Genomic DNA, 20,283 nt, shown 5'->3' with positions numbered 1-20,283 from the left:
AAAAAAAAATAAAAAATAAAGAGTGTGCCTCAACATGGGTTTGATGTTCCTCTCTGCTTTGACTCAGGTTATGCATTTTTGGCTGTATTCTCACTGCATCCTATTAGATGGTACACAAATTAAATACTATCGAATGACACTAATTGTCGGTATTATTTATGTTAACTTTAATCGCTTGACTAGGCTGGCTGAGCCAACTTTTTCTACTGTAACCACACTTCTGTTTCGCCAGCTGTCATACTTTGCCAATAGTATATGCTGGCGGGTTGCAAGGGTGGAGGGAAGAGGGACATGCTTCCTCCTGTTTCCTGTGGGCTTCCCCTCTATGTCCTGTGCTGTCAGCACCTTACCAATGCTTCTTCACCCAGTCAGGTGTAATGTCCTCTGAGGACAAGGCGCTGAATTCACTTTTACAGTGTTTCCCCATCAGAAGTACCAACGTCAGGCAGCCAATATGGGTCCCAGACCTGTGAGGCCATTCCTCTGGACTCAGATACCCCCAGCAGTGGAACAGGTTCCTTTGGAGTTCTGCACTTCAGCTCTGAGGGACGCCTACCCTGTTCCCTTCATTTTACCAGCCTAGAGCTTGAAGCTGCTGCCTGCAGTTGCTATCCTAGGGATAAAATTGACTCTTATTTTCCCCTTTCAGATTCTTCTTCATATCTCAGGGTTCCCCATATACCCTTTCAGATCCCTAGACAACTATACACCAAGTTAACAATTCCTTGTATCATGTTGTTTCTGTTCAAATCGCTGCTGTGGTTTATGTCTCACTGGAATTTAACCTTGGGAAGATTAGATTAGAACTTCTGTTGTATTCACTGTTGTACAACGCCTTCTACATAGTGACTAATATTTATTGAATCAACAAGTGCTCGGCTGTATTTACAGAAATGTGTTTCTTACTGTGGGTTGAGGATGCAGCGGTAGTCCACATAAACACAAAGTGTCCAAAGTAGTATTGTTCATAACAATGAAAAATTAGAAACAAGATGCCTTTCAACAGAATGAAGTTATTTTAATAGAACGGAGCATAAGATGCTAAAAAGAACAAAAGCTGCATATATAAACATGGTCATAACTCAAAACCATTTTGCTGGTTTTAATAAATGGTGTTCAAGGCACAGTGTGGAAGATGACAAAATGTTACCAGAACCACCGAAATTCACAAGGAGTTTATACACAGTGGCAAAAAGCAGAGAGTGAACAGCAGTGAAATCTTCAGTGTAGGGAAGGAGGGTGGTGTCCTGTGGTCGGTCTATCTAGATTATGGACCAGCAGTAGACATGACAAGAACGGGACAAGAACGCAGGGCCTAGAAATGCAATAGCCACACCAAAGGGTGTCTATACAAAAAATGGGGTTTCAAATCAGTGAAGTAAGGGCAAATGAATGAACAAGTGAAAGATCCATTGGCTAGTCATTTGCAAAAAAAAAAAAAAAGTTGGATTTTTAGTTCACACCATATTTAATCAACAACACAAAGAGGTCAATAGATTATTCTGTTTATTCTAAACACATTTGTTTCATATATTTTAAAGACAAACCTGACAAAACACAAAGCTCTAAAAAGAATCTTCTTGTATCAACTCAAGAAGCAGAAATACACTTCATACTGTGGAATGACTATTTTATTTCTAATGTTCAAGTTCTAAACATAACTGCCTTTGGCTCTAATAACAGAAAACATCAACCCAAACTGTTCACTATCTGTGAGGTAGATAATAAAATTGAAGCAGAAAGATTAAATCACTACACAGGTCACTCAAATAGTAAGTGACAGGCATAGAACAGTTTGCAGAAACCATGCATAATTCTAGGGTGGAAACGTGGCAGCCTACCACAAAAAAATACAAATGCAGAGAGTTCTGTGCTCACATTAATATCTGCACTTTGCACTTAAACTTACATAAACATACCCTTTAGAAAACACAAAAATGGGGGAAATGTCTTCAATGGGCCCTGCTTTCAATCCATACAGTGTACGAAGTACTAATGTTCAAGGCCACCTTTGAAAATTAACTCATGTGTATCATAAACAACTGTGTGCTGAATCGTTGCAGATTTCAAATAAATCTTGACTTTATTAAATGTTGTGGGTGATTTACTAAAACGACAGTTTCTTCACAATGTCTATATGGAGTTATATATGCCACCAAAAAGCAGAAAACACATATGACATTCACGCATTCAATGTTCCTTTTAAAATTCATATATGTTGTGGTGTAAATATGTGATGGGACAACAATAGTATTTAGTGTCAGAAATCCTAGTGTACGTTGCAAAAGTTACTTAGATAAGGGTGCAATGCTCCTACTGTAACTACTGTGAGTACAAAACAAGTATCAAGGATACAGAAAACAGCTGTTAAAGAGCACTGTCGTGTGCAAGCCTGACCTAGCACAGACGCTACTCATATACATTTAATGCCGCTGCTCTGACTCAACTCACTCGCGCCTTTCTCAAAGCGATGTGTTCCTTGATGAGCAAGACCATTAAATAAACATCCTGTGTCATATTATTTGTAAGTTATTTAATACTGCATCCGAAACATCGCTTCTAGAATAAGATCATTTCTAGGTAAGGATGTTTTCCTCGTTTCCTAAACTGACAATTTTCTTTTGTTACGTATTCTGATATATAAATCTTGAAATGTTTTTCATGTTGTTAGCTTTATTCTACTCTCAATTATCTACTGGACAATCAGACTGTGAAAATTTTCCTACATTCATTTTTGGGGTTTTCCACTGTAAATTTCTGACTTATAAAATGTTTGGCTTGTTGATAAAGGTTTATTAAAATGCAGGATATTGAGAGCGGTTTCTCCCCTAATGAATTCTCTGACCTACAGTGCTTCTCATACCTTCATTAGATTCACAGGATAGATGGGATAAAGCATGGCTAGCATACACTATGACAACAGAAAGCTCTAAACATGTAATGGCTGAAAAAAAATAATTATTTCTCGTCTATGACAAGACTTATGAAGTGCTGTTAGTGAAGGCAAAACTCTGCCCAGGACCCTGGTTTCTTCCAACTTAAGAATCTGTAATCTCTAATGACTAGCTTCCACGTTGTCCTGAGGATATCTCCATTACCCCCTGATAAGGAAAGAAAAACGAAAGGAGGAAAAATTCCAAATGAGGTCTTTTACAGGCTTGGAATTTGTGCCCATATTGTGAGTCACAGGTCATGTGGCCTCATGTGTATGGAAGACAGGCTAGCAAATCTGGACTAGTTGTGTAACCATAAAGAAAGAGAAATGGGTATTGGGAAAAACATAGCACATTTCTGCTACAGGGTTCCTACCCTACGTGAATTCCTTGATGATTTGTAAGGGCTGATTTCCGCCCGAAAGCTTTTCCACATTCACAACATTTATAAGGTTTCTCTCCTGAGTGAGTTCTCAGATGGGTAGTGAGGGTAGATTTATGACGGAAACTCTTCCCACATTCATTACATTCGTAGGGCTTTTCCCCTGTGTGAGTCCTCTGATGATTAATAAGAGTCGACTTTGTAAGAAAAGATTTCTCACATTCAATACACTGAAAGGGTTTCTCTCCTGTGTGAGTTCTCCGATGTACATTGAAAGCTGAGAGATGACGGTAAGTTTTGCCACACACATTACAATGAAAGGGTCTATCTCCCGTGTGAGTTCTCTGATGTTGAGTGAGGGCTGACCTCTGGCAGAAAGTTCTCCTACACTCCTGGCATTCATAGGGTTTTTCTCCCGTGTGAGTTCTCTCATGTCGAGTGAGGGATGACTTCTCGTAAAAAGATTTCCCACATTCGTTACATTTATAAGGTTTCTCTCCTGTGTGAATTCTCTGATGTGCGTTGACATCGGACTGTCGATAGAAAGTTTTACCACATTCATTACACTGAAAGGGCTTCTCTCCTGTGTGAGTTCTCTGATGTACATTAACTTCTGACTGCCGGTAGAAAGTTTTACCACATTCATTACATTGAAAGCGCTTCTCTCCCGTGTGAGTTCTCTGATGCACGTTAACGTCCGCCTGCCGATAGAAAGTTTTACCACACTGATGACATTGAAAGGGTTTCTCTCCTGTGTGAATTCTCTGATGTGCATTAACGTCTGACTGCCGGTAGAAAGTTTTTCCACATTCATTACATCGAAAGCGTTTCTCTCCTGTGTGAGTTCTCTGATGAACATTAACGTCTGCCTGCCTATGGAAAGATTTACCACATTTGTTACATTGAAAGGGTTTCTCTCCTGTGTGAGTTCTCTGATGTGCATGCACGTCTGACTGCCAATAGAAAGTTTTACCACACTGATTACACTGAAAGCGTTTCTCTCCTGTGTGAATTCGCTGATGTGCATTAACATCTGACTGCCGATAGAAAGTTTTACCACACTTGTTACAGTGAAAGGGTTTCTCTCCTGTGTGAGTTCTCTGATGTAGCTTAATGTCTGATTGCCAATGGAAAGTTTTACCACATTCATTACATTGAAAGCGTTTTTCCCCGGTGTGAATCCTCTGATGTCTCTTTATGTCTGACTGCCGACAGAAAGTTTTACTGTCTTCATTACACTGAAAGCGTTTCTCTCCTGTAGGAGTTCTCTGATGTTGAGCGAAGGTGAAAGTTTTCCCACTTTCATTACATTCATGGGGCTTCCCCCTCGTGTATGTTCTCTCATGTTGAATGAGAGATGACTTCTTGTAAAAGGACTTCCCACACTCACTACATTTATAAAGTTTCTCCCCTGTATGTGTCCTCCAATGGTGTGTGAGAACTGATTTGTGACTGGTCTTCCTACGTGAATTAAGTTGATAGCGTTTCTCTCCTGTGTGTGTTCTCTGATGCGCTGTGAGATTTGACTTGTAGTTGAATGTTTGCCCACATTCATTACATTTGAATAGACACTCACCTCTCTGGCTTTTCTGAACTTGAGTGAAGTGTGACATCTTACTGAAATTATTTTCCATTTGATTGCTTTTGGATTGTTTTATTTCTGTGTAGACCACATGACATTTCAACAGAGATGGTATCTCACAGGTTTCCCCATGTTCCTTATATTCACAGAGTTTCTCTCCTATGTCATTTTGCCTGTGTGGAATTATTATGGTCTTTTCTCCTAAGGGTTTTCCACCATCATTATATTTTAAAGTCTCCTCTGAAGTCTGAGTATTTAGGTGCTGAATAATACCATTTTTATGGCCAAAGGTTTTCTCATTCTGATTATTTTCACAAGAAATCTCTTGAGCATGAGGTTTTTCCTGCTTAATATCAAGTAATTTCTCATATACATGTAAAATGCCATATTTTTTTCTTGAAGAATTTCTATTACTACCAATTGATATTAAAATATTTTTCAAACTCACTCCATGTAAGTCGTATTTACAGGACATTTTTCTTGAAGGAACAAAGTTTGCACTCATATTAGATGGTTTTCTTAAAGCATGAACTTTTTCTGAGGCCAGTGTTTTGTTCTTAAATGCAACTTGTGGCAAATATTTGTCTTGGTTTTCCTGGATTCTCTCTGTTAGGTAATGAGCTTTGTTGTCTTCTAGAAATGAAAATATTGAACAGACCATAAGATTTCACAGTTCTAATGGAACTGGATTAAGATACAAATGTCCTATTATATACTTGACTTTTGGTTTTGGTAGTCTCTTAGGATCAAAGTGCCTTTTTTCCCATCTAGTTCAAGAAAACTTAAGTGGAAAAAGGGAGAAAAGCTATTAACACAAGGACATGTAATTATTTAGCCCTTTATAAATAAAACATTTAAAACAGAAATGAAGATATAAATGCAATTAGCAGTGTACAGAAGATGGAAGATTCTATACGAGTGACAGATTCAGTAGGAGAAAAGTCACAGAAAATAAGATGGGTCCAACCGAGCTAATAAAAAGTAATTGGAGTGACAAGAAAAGCCAGTAGACAAAGGTGTTCAGAGGGAAAACATGAGACATTAAGGAGAGAAACTACAGAGTAGACCTCATACTCTCAAACCTATATTGTTCTAGTAACATCTAAACAAGTTTTCATTCTTCCAGCTGAAGTTTCCTCCTATGCATTAATAGCAAGGTAAATTGCTGAATGAGCCAACTGGCTGATGTTTAAGTAGAGTCACTAAATTGCATTATAACTCCCCTCCCAACTATGATTCACAGGAATACCAACAACCAACAGAAAGTATAAAACAATGACATTAAGTAATCTTGTGCCAATATAGATCGGATGTATCACCCTGTTTTGGCTCTGATACCTTCATATTGCTCTACTGGAGCTATTCAATAGGTGAACCTACCATGATACATTTATGTTCACTTGCTTTTCCTTGAAACAACACTGCTTGTGCCAAAATACTAATACTTAATTTTGCTTTACAGTTCACAGCTCACATTTCCACATTTCTATTTATTATCAAAATTTAAGGATCATATTTTTTTCAACCAAATCCCAGAAAATGAGTAATGTTTACGTTGATTTATCATTTTAAAAAGTATTGTCCACATTTTCTGCCCAGTGCAACAAAGTCTGCCCCAAGCTGAAAAAAGTGCCACTGGCCTGAAGCATGTACTACATGGAAAACTGTTACAAGTCACCATTCAGACAAACAAAATTTACACCAACTAAATGCACATCAGATTTTTGTTGTTGTTGTTAATGTTTATTCCTTTTTGAGAGAGACGGCGTGAGTAGGGGCGTGGCAGAGAGAGGGGGACAGAGGATCCGAAGCAGGCTCTGAGCTGACAGCAGCAGGCCCGATGCATGGCTCGAAGTCATGAACTGTGAGATCATGACCTGAGCCAAAGTTGGAAGCTTAACCAATTGAGCCACCCAGGTGCCCCCTGCACATCAGATTTTCAAGCTGCCATTCTACAACTCCCCAGTCAATATCCTTTGCTCCAGTTTAGTCAGTTGTCTCATTAAAGTACTCATTCGTGACTACAAGGTCAAAGTGTGTTCCCTCACTCAGAGCCAAGGCTAGGATATAGTCAACTTAGTATCTAGAAAAAAAGACAAAATAGCACTATTTTTCCAAAATTTCAAGAATTCCTTTTCAAATCTTCTTCAAGACTTTCAAAATTTATCCTAAATCTAAAAGTAGTTCCTACATAGATCAACTGTTTTAACACAACAATACCACTGCTTTGTAACATACTGTATCTCACCTAATACGATACACATATATTTAAGTTCTAAACTCAGAATGCATGTTATAATTGATCACATATCTGTGATCAACAAGTCACAATATAATATTTTACCTTAGTGATTCATTCACATAATGGTCCAGTTACAAACTATGGCTTCTTAGATTTGAGGGAATACAACAAATTTTTCTTAAGTAAACACTGAATTTAAAATGTTTCACGTAATTTAATCCTCATTTTTCCATCCAGAGGATGGCAAACTTCCTTAGAAGGCAAAACAGTACACATTTTAGGCTTTGCAGGCCATACCTGCCTTTCACAACATCGAGTTCTGCTATTTGTACATGAAATCCGCCAAAGATCATATATAAACAAATGAATATGGTTGTGTTGCAAAAAAAACACTTTTATTTACAATAACATAAAGTAGGTTTGCAGACCATAGTTTATAACCACTGCTCATAACAAGTGCTGTTAACTCTCTGATTTCCTTTGAACCTGAGTAATTTTAAATTAATAGACTTCAACAACCTGTGCGTATCAGTATTACCTGGAGAATTTTTTCAAACACAAATGTTTCGACACTATGCCTTTTTATACCCGATGAATCAGAACTATAGGTTCATGCAAGTAATCAGAATGAGTTCCCTCACAATGTTTTAAGAATATGAAATTTTTCTTCTACTTGATTCCAATCAACACGTGCTTATCAAATGTCTATTTCAGGTTGTATACCAAAGTAAGAAAGAGTACCATGATTGCCATTTTCTGTAATATCATTCATCAGGTGTGAAAAAAGATAGATACAATAAGGAAACATCATGATTTTGCTTTTGTTTCTTGTGAAAGACCCACTGCATGCTGGACACTCTGAGAAAGAAGAGATTACATTGGCTCAAACATTCAAGGTCTGTTTCTTGGAAGCCGATACACTTAACCTATACTATTATAGGTTATTATACTATTATAGGTTATTTTTTTATTATAACATACACTATAATATTATATTATTCAACATAATAACAATAAAAATGTTTTATTTATATACTAAACACTGTTCTGAGGACTTTTCATTCATTAGCTCATTTAGTATTCAGTCAGAGAAAGCACACAATGAAGAAAGGTGTGAATGATTAGAGTATGTTTAAGTGATATTTGATGAGGGGATCAAATGGTGTTTAGCATGAGTGTAAGCAAGATAAAAATAAGATTGCAGCAGCCAAATAAGGCCATAATGGAGTATGGCAAGTGTGGCCATAATGCATAATGCAAAAGGCAAGTTAATTTAAATTCCATTAAATAAATAATAGGGGTAACACATATTTACTTTGTCTTTTTTACTACTGAAAGAAAAGACGTTCTAAGGCAAACAAAACCACCACCATCAACGACAAAAAAACCTCTCACCAACTACAATTAGGAACTAGAATAAAGCAAAGTATGAGGGAATGTAGTTCTACCTGATATTGATGTAAAGTAAGAACATGAGAAATATTAGAAGTTTACAAGGAAGAAATACAAATGCAAAAGAAAAAGAATTAGTTTGTCTTCTGAGCTTCATAATTTTGTTACTGATTTCTGGTTTTATCAGACTACAACTAAGGAACGTCTTATTTCTACTTTGTAGGATTTACTGAGGGTTTCATTTTAGCAATGTTCTTCCGGCACATAATCGGTCTTTTTCCCATTGTTTTTAGGTACAAAGATATAATCTTGTAAAATAACAATGGCTGTGCTTTTGTTACAGTAGTTAATCTAATACAAGCTTGTAATCCCATTAATTTATTGCCTATTTATTTAAATAGTATCAAGTACTACATGTAGCAGTGAAAATATTATTTCCTCCCTCCTCCTCAAGAACCAAATTTTAGATTTTATTACCTTTCTAAGTTTTAGCTTTGTGCTATTAAACACACACAAAAAACCCTTTATCATTTGACTCGTCTGCATAAACAATACCCTTGGACCCGGAGCTTTGAATAATCAGAAAACCAGCATACAGGCATTCTCAGGCATTACCCTTTTCGCTTTCAATTTTATCATATACATATCCTTTCTCTACTTGAAAAGTAGGTGCCACTAAGAGATTCTTAGAAAACATTTGAAATGTCCAACTCCTAAACTGACCACTTAGATTGTAATCTCTCCTGGCTTCCTCACTAACCTTCCTGGTACTCACTAACTCACCTGGGTAGTTCTGGTACAGAAATTCTTCCTTTACTATCCATGGCTCTTCCCCTTCCTCCAATCTGAAGATCACCTCTGGCTTGTTAATGAGAAACCCTGTAAAAGGAAAAATGACACAGAATTTGGACAAAGCTGCATGGGTACAGCAATTCTAAAGGAGGGAGGAGGTATACTTTCAGGAGGTGGACCATGATGAGGCTCATTTAAACCTTTCATGGGATATGAAAATACAAATATTCTTCCTCGTGCTCAAAAGAGATTAACCACCTCAGACTCCTGAAGCAAAAGTCCCAACAATATTAACCACAAAAGACCAAATGTTTTGGTATCTAAGAAATAAAACGCATGCTATACAAAGTTCGGCGTGCAAATTGCTTACCCAATGAGACAAAGTTGTGGTAGTTCTCCAGCATCACGTCCCTGTACAGGGTCCTCTGAGCAGGGTTCAGGCACTGCCACTCCTCCCAGGAGAAGTCCACAGTCACATCCCCAAATGACAGTGACCCCTGAAACAGCACATTTTTGCTCAGTCTGAAGTGGTCAGAATTGGAGTAGCACAGGAAAGAAACACGGGAACTAATTCTTGTCAGGTTCATTGTTGAGTATCTGTTACAATATGCCTACTGTGTACATTACTTTGGGTTAGGTTTTGTACAAGAAAGAAAAATGAAACAACATCATGCTTGTTTTACTTTATTAATACCCTATGCCTTGAAATGTTCTGGGTGTCATAAATACTAAAAAAAATAAAACACTGTTCTTTTTCTCTAGAAAGTTAAATATTATACAAACATGACATAGCCCAAAACTGAAAATAAGGTTATTACTAGAATGTATTAGAATATGTAAAAAGTATACTGGAGTCAAAAATTTAACTATTTTGTGTCACAGCTTATGCTTAATTAAAGAGTTAGAGATGCAGGGCTTGAAACATGATGGATAAATGTTCTTTATGATTACGAAGCAACACAGTATACATAAAATACTGAAAGTATTAAAAACATGGGTTGACTTCAGCTTCTACCCCAGGATATATAAACAAAATAAGAAAACCACTCATTCCTATGATGAAAATGAGCCAGACTAACTTCAAATTCACAACTTTTTTCCCCCCTAACTTACAGGAGAGCCAAGGTCACAAAGCACCCAAGTGTCCCAAATCTAGGAAGAGACAAAATGTATGTTTTTGCCTGAGGTGCACCACAGGTAAGAACTCAACCAGAATAGGGGCACATTTATTAATGAAGACTGAGTGTGAATTGACACGACAGTATGAAACCCCTTCAGACCACAGACGTTGAGACTTGCCCCTTCTTACCAGCTTCGTCTCTGCGAACCCCACTGGGCACTTACACTACTCCTGGGGGAAGGGCAGGATTATGCACTGAGTCTCCAAGTACAGCTGGGGTTGGGGGTGGGGCAAGAGAACCAAGAAGGCCACGGCCACAAGGTCAGACCTAACACTGAGGCTGTATTGGAGAAAGAGGACACATTCTGTCAACAACTTCTCACCACCAAGCTAACAAGCGTGGCGTAACAAGTATCAATAGAATATTGCTGATAGATGGACAGGAGATAAATAAATACATGGAACGAGACTGTCTCTGAGACAGAAAGCAAAGAGAACCCTTAAAACTCAGAAATGAACAGACATACCTGTAAAGAAACCCGTATCCTAAAACACAAGGTGTCTCTATACAAACTTGAAGCCTGTGATGTATTGTGACTAATAGCAGAAACAGTAGCCCTCACATGCTGCCCAACTCCTAACAGTTAAACAAACCCCTGGGCTAAAGGCCTAGCAGGAAAGTCATGCCCAGATTCCAGGAATCTAGTTACCTCAGTTTAGAGTCTGACCCAAGATATACGCATTTCAAAACATATTTACAAAGCATACGAAAAGAAACTACCAAGATACTACTAAGATACAAAGTAACCATCAGAACCAGAGTCACATATGACAGAGATGTTGAAACTACCTAAGAAGATTTTACTTATAACTAATATGTTTCAGACTCTAATAGAAAAGATTATATGCAAAATCAAATGGATAATTTCAGCAGAGAGAACTAAATGGAAATCTAGAAATAAAAATATAGTAACAGACGAAAAATAAGCTTCAACAGGCTGAACGGCAGTTAACACCGGTAAGGAAAGAATAAACGAATTTGAAAATGGGTCAATAGAAATTATCCAACTAAAACTGAAAGAGAAGAAAAAAATGAAAAACAGAAAACAAAACATCAGAAAGCTGTGAAATATAATAACATGTTCTGACATATGCATAATTGGAACCTGGGGGGTGGGGTCAAGAATGGAACAGAAAAACACTTTAAGAAATAGTGTCTTAAAGTTTATTTATTTTGAAAGAGACAGAAACAGCATGAGTGGGGGAAGAGCAGAGAGAAGGGGAGAGAGAATCCCAAGGAAGCCCTGCACCATCAGCATGGAGCCCAATGGGGCTCGAACTCACGGAACTGTGAGATCATGACCTGAGCAAAATCAAGAGCTGAACACTTAATCGACGGAGACACCCAGGCAACCCCAAGAAATAGTGTCTTAAAATTTCTCCCAATTAATGACAGAAAACAAACTTAAGATCCAAGGAGCTCAACAATACCAAGTAGCATAAATGCCTCCCAAAAGCATAACAATGCACAACATATTAAAACCGCTAAAGAGAGAGAGAAGAATGAGAATCCTAAGTGCAGCCAGCGAACAAAGAAACATTACAGACAAGGAATAAAGACAATTTCACCAGGAGCCATAAAAACTAGAACACAACAAAGTGGCATGCCTAATGTGTTAGAAGAAAATCACTGTTATTATAATCCCAGCATAAAAGCAGTCATTTGAAAAGCACCTGGGGGTATACATGAAAATTTATTGACTAATTTTAGGATGTGTGCAGGAAGGGTGGGGATCTGCAGAAGCTTTTTCCAAAAACGAGGAAGCTAGAAGGCACTATTTTTCTTTGCCCTCCCAGACATTTATACAAGCCAGTACAAACACTCTGCATCTACGCTTCTACCACAATGTACCCCACCCAGTGCTCCTCTAAAAGACCTACTCCATCAACCCACCCAGGAGGGTGCTTCTCCAAAACCGCTCCCAGCCCACCCACCTGGCAGGCAGCCCCGGTGAGGAAAGTGCCTCTCCAAAGTGACTCAAGCCCTGGGGAGGTGGGGAGCTAACCGCACACACCAACGCACCTACAGCTCAAGCAGCTGAGACTCTCAGTTGGCCGTGCAGGGAGCTGTGATCAGTGCACCCAAGCTGTCCCAGCAGCTAAATGCAGACAACCAGGCTGAGTACTGGCTCAACCTGTGAGCAAGCTGGCATGGTGCAGCTAAGCCTCTTGGCTAGACAGGGAGAAAGATTCCCACCCCAGTGTGCATGCAGCAGGCAAAGCGGGTCATTACAGATAGCTGAACAGAGCGCAAGATACACCTATCAGCATGCTCACAGCAATCACAGCTCAGCAATAATAGGACACCCTTGAAGCATCGGGTTCTAGTGACCAGAGGGACTGCACAACAGGGAAAAGAACCCTATCTACACAATGCCAGTACTTTCAAGATGAGGATGCATAGCTGACTTACCTATTACATAGAAACAGAGAGGTAGACAAAATGAGGAGACAGAGGAATATGTTCCAAATTAAAGAACAAGACAGGGGCAGCTGGGTGGCTCAGTCAGTTAAGAATCTGACTTCAGCTCAGGTCATGATCTCACGGTTTGTGAGTTCAAGCCCCGTGTCAGGCTCTGTGCTGACAGCTCAGAGCCTGGAGCCTGCTTCAGGTTCTGTGTCTACTTCTCTCTCTGCCCCTCCCCTGCTCATGCTTTGTGTCTCTCTGCCTCTCAAAAAATGAATAAACATTAAAAATAAAATTTGAGGGGCGCCTGGGTGGCTCAGTCGGTTGAGCGACCGACTTCAGCTCAGGTCATGATCTCGCGGTCCGTGAGTTCGAGCCCCGCGTCGGGCTTTGTGCTGACGGCTCAGAGCCTGCAGCCTGTTTCAGATTCTGTGTCTCCCTCTCTCTGACCCTCCCCTGTTCATGCTCTGTCTCTCCCTGTCTCAAAAATAAATAAAATGTTAAAAAAAAAATTTTTTTTTTAAATAAAATTTGAAAGAACAAGACAAAACAACAGAAAAAGAGCTAACTGAAATAAACATAAGCCAATGTGCCACATATGGTTCAAGGTAATGGTCATAAAGATACCAAACTTGAGAGAAGAGTGAATGAAGTAACCAAAACTTCAACAATGAAATATAAAATGTGAAAAGGAACCACTCAGAGCTGAATAGAATAACTGAAATTTAAAATACATTAGAATACTTCTTCAACAATAGATTAGAGGACGCAGAAGAATGGATCAGCAACCCTGAAGACAGTTAACAGAAGCAACCAAGCCAAACAGCAAAAATAAAAAAGTGTAAGAAAAAATTGAGGGTAAGTTAAAAGAGCCCTGTGACATCATCAAGCCAAGTAACATTCATACTATAGAGGTACCCAAAAAAAGAGAGAGACAAGGAAGCAGAAAAATTATTTGAAGAAGTAATAGTTGAAAACCTCCGGAATCTGGAGAAGGAAAAAGACACCTAGGTCCAGGATGCACAGAGAGCCCCAAACAAGATGAAGTCAAGGAGGCCCACACTGAGACACATAATTGACACAAATCAGATAAAAGATAGTCTTTTTTTTTTAATTTTTTTTTTTTACTGTTTATTTTTTATTTTTGAGACAGAGACAGAGCATGAACAGGGGAGGGGCAGAGAGAGAGAGGAGACACAGAATCTGAAATGGGCTCCAGGCTCTGAGCTGTCAGAACAGAGCCCGACGTGGGGCTCGAACCCACGAACTGTGAGATCATGACCTGAGCCGCAGTCGGACGCTTAACCGAGTGAGCCACCCAGGCGCCCCTGGATAGTCTTAAAAGCAGCACGAGAAAAGCAGTTACACATAACAAAAACCCCATAAGGCTATCACTGATTTTTCAGCAGAAACTTTACAGGCCAGAAGAGACTGGTATGATGTAGTCAAAGTGCTGTAAAGAAAAAAACCTACAAAAAAGAATATTCTACCCAGAAACACTATCACTTAGAATTGAAGAGATAAAGAGTTTTCAAAAGAAAACAAAGTTAAAAGAGTTCATCACCACTAAACCAGCTTCAAAAGAAATTTTAAAGGAACTCTTTAAAGTGGAGACAAAGGTCACAAGTAGAAGTAGGAAAATTAAGAAAGAAAAATATTTCACTAGTAAAAGCAAACATATAGTAAAGGTAGTAGATTAGTTACTTATAAAGTCACTATGGAAGTTAAAATGCAAAAATAGTAAAATCAATTATATCTACAAAAATTACTCAAGTGATACACAAAATAAAAAGGTATGTCACATCACATAGGTAAAACACTGAAGAGGAAGTAAAAATTTAGTGCTTTTATAGTATGTTCAAATTTAAGCGACCTTCAACATAATATAGAGTACCATACACATAGGATATTGTACCTTAACCCCATGGTAAACACAAACTGAAAACATTTAACAGATGTACAAAGAAATGTAGAGAAAGGAATCCACGCAAAACACTAAAGAAAACCATCAAACCACAAAGAAAGAGAGCAGGAGAAGAAAGGAACAGAAAACAACTACAAAACAACCAGAAAACAATTAACAAAATAGCCGTAAGTACATACCTATCAACAACTACTTTAAATGTAAATGAACTAAATGTTCCAATAAAAAGACATAGGGTGACTTAATGGGTAAAAAGAGACCCAACTATATGCTGCCTACAAAAGACTCACTTCAGAACTAAAGAAACAAAGATACTGAAGGTGAAGGAATGGAAAAAATACTTTAAGCAAATGAAATAATAATTCTAAAAGCACCAGGGATTATCAAAATCAAACAAAATACACTTTAAAACAAGGACGGTAACAAAAAACAAAAACGGTCGTTAACAATAACAAAGGGATGAGGATCAAACCCAACAAAAGGATATAACAATTGGAAAAATATATTCACCCAATGTAAAGAGGATCCAAACACATAAGGGAAATATTACCATATGAAAAGAGAAACTGACACTAATACTATGGTAGGAGACTATAACAACTCGCTTACATCAATGTATAAATCGCTAGAACATAAAACCAATATGGGAACAGTGGCTTTGAATGACACATTAGACCAGATGGACATAACAGCATCTACAGAACATTCTACCCACAAATTGCAGAATACACATTCTTTTCAAGTGCACATGGAACATTCTCCAGGACAGATCACATGCTGGACCACAAAGCAAGTCTCAACAATTTAAAGATGAATGAAATCATATCAAGTATCTCTTCCAACCAAAAAAGGATAAAACTAGAAATCAGTTACAAGAAAAAAACTATAAGAAACACAAATATGTAAAATCTAAATGTAAGTTTAAACAACATATTACCAAACAACCAATGGGTCAATGAAAAAAATCAAAGACAAAATCAAGAAATATCTGGACAGAAATGAAAACACAACAGTCCTAAATCTTTGAGACACAGCAAAAGCAATACTAAGATAAATTTATAGTGATAAAGACCTATCTCAAAAATCAAGAAATAACTCAAATAAATGATCTAACATCTAAAGGAACTAGAAAAAGAAAAACAAACAAAACCAAAAGTTAGCACAAAAGAAGGAAATAATAGAGATCAGAGCAGAAATAAATGAAATAAAGACTAAAAAGAAACAAAAAGAAAATATCAATGAGGCTAAGAGCTGGTCCTCTGAAAAAATAAGCAAAATTGATAAACCTTCAGCCAGACTAATCAAGAAAAAAACATGAAAAGACTCCAACATATAAAATCAGAAATGAAGCTAAATTAAAAATGACACATTAGTACAAAGGATTATATTACTATAAAAATTACACTGGACAACCTAGAAAAAATGGACAATCTAGAAAAAAATGAATAAATTCCTAGAACACATAAATAAATAAATAAATAACATAAATTCCTAGAACACCAGAAAAACCTGGTAAAAAAATTACTAGAAATGAAACTGAACTGGAAGTCAAAAAACTCCCAACAGAGGCACCTGGGTGGCTCAGTCAGTTAAGCATCCGACTCTTGATTCTGGTCAGGTCATGATTTCACAGTTCGTAGAATCAGGCCTCGCAATAGGGTCGGCACTGACACCATGGAATCTGCTTGGGATGCTCTCTCTCTCTGTCCCTCCCTGGCTCATGCAAGCTCTCTGTCAAAAATAAACTTTAAAAAAACCAAACAAACTCCCAACAAACACAAGTCCAGGACCAGGACCAGATGGCTTCACAGGTGAATTCTACCAAATATTTAAAGACTTAATACTTATCCTTCTCAAACTATTCCAAAACAGAGAAGAGGAAGGAATGCTTCCTAATTTACTCTCTGAAGCCAGCATTAGTCTGATAGAAAAACCAGACAAAGACACACACACAAAAAGAAATCCTCAGCAAAATACTAGCAAACTTAATCCAACAATATATTCAAAAAATCACTCACAATCAGGTGGGATTTTTTCCAGGGATGGAAGGATGGTTCAATATACACAAATCAATCAATGTCATAGTCAATGGTGAAAATCTGAAAGCTGTTGCCCTGAGATCAGGAACAAGACAAGAATGTCCAGTCTCATCAATTTATTCAACATAGTACTGGCATTCTTAACCACAGCAATCAGACAAGTAAAAGAAATAAAAGGCATTTGAATTGGTAAGGTAGAAATCAAACTGTCAGTACTTGCAAATGATATAATACTACATATAGAAAAAGCTAAAAACCCCAGCAAAAAAATATTAGGTCTAATAAATGAATTAGTAAAGTTGCAGGATACAAAATCAATCACATAAATCTGTTGCGTTAATAACAAAACAGAAAACGGGGCGCCTGCGTGGCTCAATCGGTTGAGCATCCGACTTCGGCTCAGGTCATGATCTCACAGCTTGTAAGTTCGAGCCCCACGTCAGGCTCTGTGCTGACAGCTCAGAGCCTGAAGCCTGCTTCAGATTCTGTGTCTCCCTTGCTCTCTCTCTTCCCCTCCCCCTCTCATGCTCTGTCTCTCTCTCAAAAATAAACATTAAAAAAAATTAAAATAAAATGTCCATACTATGCAATGCAGTGTACAGATCTGCAATCCCTATCGAAATACCAATACTGTTTTTCACAAAACTAGAACAAAAAATCCTAAAATTTGTATGGAACCATGAAAGATCTCAAATAGCCAAAGAATGTCGTGAAAGAACAATGCTGGAAGTATCACAATCCTAAATTTCCAGAAATACTACAAAGACAGAGTAATCAAAACAGTATGATACTGTTGCAAAAATACATACGTAGGTCAATGGAACAGAATTGTGAGTCCAGAGATAAACCTGTATGTGTATGTGCGTGTCTGTGTGTGTGTATGTGTACACACACATACACACATACATACACACACACACACACACACACACACACACACACACACACTACCACTTCATCTATGACAATGGAGGCAAGAATATACAATGGGGAAGACATCTGCTTCAATAAATGCTGCTGGGAAAACTGGACAGCGACACGCGAAAGAAAGAAACTGCACCACTACAGACAAAAATAATCTCAAAATAGATTAAAGACCCAAATGTAAAACTTGAAACCATAAAACTCTGAAAAGAAAATACAGAAAGTAATATCTTGGATATCAACTTTAGCAATACTTTTCTGATCAATCTCCTTATGCAAAGGAAATAAAAGCAAAAATAAACAGAAATACCTCAAACTGAAAAGCGTTTGCACAGTGAAGGAAACCAACAACAAGATAAAAAGGCAGCCAAATAAAAGGGAGAAAATATTTGCAAAATGACATGTCTGATCAGGGGTTAATATCCAAAATATATAAAGCATTCTTAAAAACATTAAAAAACCCTAAATAATCCAAGCAAAAAGTGGGCAGAATGGTGGGAAAGTAAAGCGTTGCCGCCACTGTTTTTCATACTATGCAAAGCAATCTACAAGTTCCTCAAATAATTAAACATAGAAATACTATACAACCCAGTAATTCTACTACTGGGTATCCCCCCAAAGAAAACAAACATACTACTTCAAGAAGATATGTACACTCCCGTATTTATTTACAATTGCCAGGATATGGAAGCAACAATAGTGTCCACTGATAAATGACTGGATAAAGATGTAGTATACATACACAATGGAATTATTACTCAGCCACAAAAAAGAATCAGAGCTTGCATATTTGTGATAACATGGTTGAACCTAGAGAGTATTATACTAAGTGAAATCAGACAGGGAAAGACAAATACCACATAATTTCATTTATATTTCACTTACATGTAGAATCTAAAAAACGAGCAAACAACAGAAAAAAAAAGACTCCTAACAACAACAAAAAAGAGAGAAACAGACCCATAAACATGGAAAACAAACTGGTGGTTGCACGGGGGCTGTAGGTTGCTAAACTGTCCAAAGGAAAAATAGTAGAATTGTACTATGTGTATATAGCATAGGTTAAAGTAAAAAATAAAATATGTTAAAGTAAAGTAAAAAATAACACAAAGGGCAGGAAGGAAGAACTGGGAAATATACTGTTGTCCGGTCATTATACTATATCCATCATGTGGTTTAATATTTGGTTTAAATTAATAAATCTGATTAAAAATGTGTGTTGTAAGTCCTTGGCTATTTAAAAAAAAATTTTTTTTAATGTTTATTTATTTTTGAGAGAGAAAGTGAGAGAGAGTGAGGGGCGGGAGGGGTAGAGAGAGAAGGAAACAGAATTTGAAGCAGACTCCAGGCTCTGAGCTGTCAGCACAGAGCCTGATGCGGGGCTCAAACTCAAGGTGAGATCATGACCTGAGCCAAAGTCAGACACTCAACCAAATGAGCCACCCAGGCACCCAAGTCCTTGGTTATTTTAAAACTTAAAAAAAGAGGTATAAATAATAAGTTAATAGCAAGGATAAAATGGAATAATAGAAAACACTCAACTAAAATCCAATAAAAGAAAAAGACAAAGATAAAGAACAAATAGAAAAATAGCAAAATGGAAGATTTTAACCTACATGTCAATAATCAATTTTTAGGGGCGCCTGGGTGGCACAGTCGGTTAAGCGTCCGACTTCAGCCAGGTCACGATCTCGCGGTCCGTGAGTTCGAGCCCCGCGTCGGGCTCTGGGCTGATGGCTCAGAGTCTGGAGCCTGTTTCCGATTCTGTATCTCCCTCTCTCTCTGCCCCTCGCCCGTTCATGCTCTGTCTCTCTCTGTCCCAAAAATAAATAAAAACGTTGGAAAAATTAAAAAAAAAAAATTAATTAAATAATCAATTTTTAAATGTGGATATTCTGATCATACCAGATAAAGAGATTGTCAGATTGGATTTTAAAAAAAGTAGGACAAATTACATACTGTCTAGAAGAAACTCAACTTTACCTATAAAAACACATACATTAAAGATAAATGGATGGGGCGCCTGGGTGGCTCAGTCGGTTGGGTGTCCGACTTCAGCTCAGGTCATGTTCTCACAGTTCATGGTTTGAGCCCCACATTGGGCTCTGTGTTGACATCTCAGAGCTGGGAGCCTCCTTCCAATTCTGTGTCTCCCTCTCTCTGGCCCTACCCCACTCACGCTCTCACTCTCTCCCTCAAAAATAAATAAACATTAAAAAACTTTTTAAAAAAAAAGATAAATGGAGAAATACAACACAAACAATAATCCAAAGAAAGCTGGAGTAGCTATGTTAATATCAGACAAAATAGACTATATGAGATATTATCAAAATAAGTAGGCACATTACTTTAATGATAAAGGGTCAATTTTCCCAGACAAAATCAAATATATATCACCTATCAAAGGATCTTCAAAATAGGAGGTAAACACTGATAAGACTGAAAGGAGAAACAGAGTAATACAGTTGGAGACTTCAATATTTCTC

General features: G+C 37.7%; 1 protein-coding gene across 17 annotated transcripts in view; it reads right to left on the bottom strand.

The window, feature by feature from the left end:
• The window catches only part of LOC121016602 (zinc finger protein 25-like), a 53,524-nt gene that overhangs the window by 21,564 nt on the left and 11,677 nt on the right, over window positions 1–20,283 (bottom strand). For 13 of the 17 annotated variants that reach the window (XM_040454308.1, XM_040454300.1, XM_040454304.1 and 10 more), the window contains 4 exons: window positions 9,694–9,820; window positions 9,315–9,410; window positions 5,346–5,530; window positions 1,489–4,016 (listed from right to left, as the gene is read on the bottom strand). In XM_040454308.1, the coding sequence (XP_040310242.1) occupies window positions 3,306–4,016; window positions 5,346–5,530; window positions 9,315–9,410; window positions 9,694–9,820 (1,119 nt within the window). In that variant the 3' untranslated portion in view covers window positions 1,489–3,305. Of the gene's footprint in view, window positions 1–1,488; window positions 4,017–4,057; window positions 4,189–5,345; window positions 5,531–7,507; window positions 7,998–9,314; window positions 9,411–9,693; window positions 9,821–20,283 lie in introns of those variants that run through there. The other 4 variants (XR_005784375.1, XM_040454310.1, XM_040454311.1 and 1 more) reach the window with 3 other exon arrangements.

The sequence above is a fragment of the Herpailurus yagouaroundi genome, unplaced genomic scaffold (genome assembly GCF_014898765.1).
Source record: "Herpailurus yagouaroundi ecotype Mexico unplaced genomic scaffold, PumYag 211, whole genome shotgun sequence".
NCBI lineage: Eukaryota > Metazoa > Chordata > Mammalia > Carnivora > Felidae > Herpailurus > Herpailurus yagouaroundi.
Note: the sequence above shows the minus strand (reverse complement) of the source record. Positions and strands in the feature narration are given on the sequence as shown.